At 50.1% G+C, this 2,760-nt stretch overlaps 1 protein-coding gene across 1 annotated transcript; it reads right to left on the reverse strand.

Moving 5' to 3' along the window:
- Window positions 1–196: 196 nt before the first annotated feature.
- On the reverse strand, window positions 197–2,146 carry snx6 (sorting nexin 6; the record flags this gene model as incomplete). The annotated part of the gene is made up of 8 exons (XM_042514794.1): window positions 197–673; window positions 767–852; window positions 936–1,095; window positions 1,377–1,463; window positions 1,553–1,592; window positions 1,669–1,744; window positions 1,839–1,944; window positions 2,051–2,146. Coding segments are annotated over 8 exons (705 nt in total), but the record flags the coding sequence as incomplete, so codon positions are not given.
- Window positions 2,147–2,760: the final 614 nt, after the last annotated feature.

Here is a 2,760-nt window from a genome sequence, read left to right on the forward strand (position 1 = left end):
TGTGTTTGTATGAGTTTGTGTGTTTGTGTGTGTGTGTGTGTGTGTGTTTTTGTATGAGTTTGTGTGTTTGTGTGTGTGTGTGTTTTTGTATGAGTTTGTGTGTTTGTGTGTGTGTGTGTGTGTTTGTGTGTGTGTGTGTGTGTGTTTTTGTGTGTGTGTGTGTGTGTGTGTGTGTTTGTGTTTGTGTGTGTGTGTTTGTGTGTGTGTTTGTGTGTGTGTGTGTGTCACTCACTGACTGATTGATTAAAATTGATCAGATTGTTTCAGTTTGTTTGACGCGAATCAAGTGTTCGATAAAGTTTGATGTGAGAGTCACTCAGAGAGAGAGACTGAACTCACTGGTTTTACTGGACCAGGACCACCAACAACCAGCACAGCTGCTCAGCTCCTATACTGGACCAGCAGAACCAGCAGAGCCAGTGAAACCAGTCCAGTCCGCTGGATCGCGAGGGGGGTTGGCAGAGGGGGAGGAGGATGAAGAAGATGAAGAGGACGGTGTCTTTAGTGAAGACAGACTTCCTGTCTCTGCCTGGTCCAGAATTCTCAGTGTCGTTTGGCCGTCTGTCGGGGCTCCGCCCACAGTGGGCGTGTCCAGCTGGATGTGAGTGAGGCTGCGCATTTAAGTGTTACCTTTCAGGACGCCAAGACAGCTCTGCAGCAGCTGGAGGTTCCCCTACAGGTGAGACACAGAGGGGCGGGGTCAGAGACTCACAGTTGAAGGGGCGGGGTCAGAGACTCACAGGTGAGGAGGCGGGGTCAGAGTTACCTTGGCGTGTTTGAGCTCCAGCTCTGCCAGCTCCACCAGGTTCTTCCTGAAAGCTGCGACTCGTCTCGTCTTGAAGTCGATGAGCTCTGCGGTCAGACAATCTCTGTTAGTCAAACGGACAGACGAGTGTTTGTCGAGTCTCTATGAGGACTCGGCCGACTCGGCTGACCTTGCTTGGCGGACTCGGAGATCTTCTCGAACTTGTGGCAGCAGAGCTGCTGGCTGGTCTCGGCCTGCAGGACGTCTCTGTTTTTGGCCCGAGCTTTATCCAGAGCCTTGTTAGCATTCTCGTAGTCAACCAGAGCGCGACTCCTCCGGTACAGCAGGTCCTGCACGCACGCACGCACACACACACACACACACACACACACACACACACACACACACACACACACACACACCCTTTATTACCATAAACACACCCACACACACACACACTGTAGTCCCACAGAGGGCGTCCTGCAGGACCTCAGGGACACAGTCTGTGTGAGCAGTGCGTTGCAGCTGCCTGGCTGAACAGCTGCGGCTCTCACTCTGCAGTGTTCACACAGACGGCTGCTACACAGCTGCAGATGGGTGAACACACACACAGACGATGCATCCGTCACACCTTTGCAGCCTGCGACTCTCTCAGGTAATATTTCAGCAGGTCAGCCAGCTTCAGGTCTTCATCCGCAGCCACGCGAGCCTCGATTTTCTGTCAAACGATGACACAGACGTCACAGGTCTCATCGGACATAACAACTCTTCATGTGGCCAGAAATATGTGGACAGCAGTAAACATACCCGGGTTTTCTCAAAGAGCTCTGACACTTTCAGGAAGAACCTGAAACCAGAGCAGGAAGTGATGTCACATGTTGACAGGTTAAAAACAGAGCGTTGAGGTTTGTGTTTGCTCGTACTTGCAGAGGTCTGTGGAGTCCTGCGTTCCTAACGTGTAGAGAGACGAGGCGATTCTGTTGATGTCATCTGCAGCGTCTGAACACAAGTACATGGCTATTAGTCCAAACACACCAAATACTACACTTCCCATGATGCACCTGCCTTCTCTCTGACACCACTCGACTCTTACTTTTGTGCGAACGGATCATTCGGTCAGATTTGGCCGAGGCGTCCTTCACTCTGTTGTGGTATTCTAACAGGAACGTCTTCTCGTGCTCGAAGAAGTCGTCCACGTCCTGGAACACAAACAAACAAACAAACAAACAAGCAAACAAACAATCAACGATGAAAACTGACAGACAGGAAGCACTTGACTCAGAAACTGTGACCTCAGTGTGTCACCTTGACGCCGGCCACCAGGACGCCGTCAGCCGACTTCACCACGTTCTTAAAGAAATCCTCCAGCTTCTCCTTCTTGTTCTTCCCTCGAACACTCAGCTGTCACACAGGAGAGGTCAAAGGTCACACAGCAGCAACATCATCAACAACACCAACAACATCAATGAACAGCAGCAGCACAGAGCGGGAACACGTCTGTCCTCAGCTTCTGTCAGAACGGACCGCGTCTCTGGAGAACCCCAGGGTTCCTCCTTAGATCCTCTTTGGTCTGTAAAGTGAGAACATCTGATGATCTTCAGTCGACACATTTACAAACTAATCTGATCAGAATCTATTAAAAATCAGATGAACCACGATCCACAAACATCTCAGTCCGCCTAGAAAGACCTAAACCCCATCCATGTCTGCGCCAGCAGCAGACGGAGTTAAACCTTTTCAGAAGCCGATCGAAACGTAAGCGATGGAGCCGATTCATCTCAGGCTGCGTTCTCTCTGAGCACGCTCCGTCGTCACGTTCGAGGACGTGACCACGTTCTTCACGGAGACTGAAAAACCTAAAATGACAATAATCAGATTTGGATTGAGATTCATGACGGCTAATTCCTGATGCTTTTTATTCTGCCTGAAAGACCCCAAATTACACATTAAAGTTTTTGGGTGCTTTGAGTTCGCAGAGGCTTTGAGATTTTGTACGGTGACACATATTTGAGCGA

The sequence above is a fragment of the Plectropomus leopardus genome, unplaced genomic scaffold (genome assembly GCF_008729295.1).
Source record: "Plectropomus leopardus isolate mb unplaced genomic scaffold, YSFRI_Pleo_2.0 unplaced_scaffold16203, whole genome shotgun sequence".
Taxonomy (NCBI): domain Eukaryota; kingdom Metazoa; phylum Chordata; class Actinopteri; order Perciformes; family Serranidae; genus Plectropomus; species Plectropomus leopardus.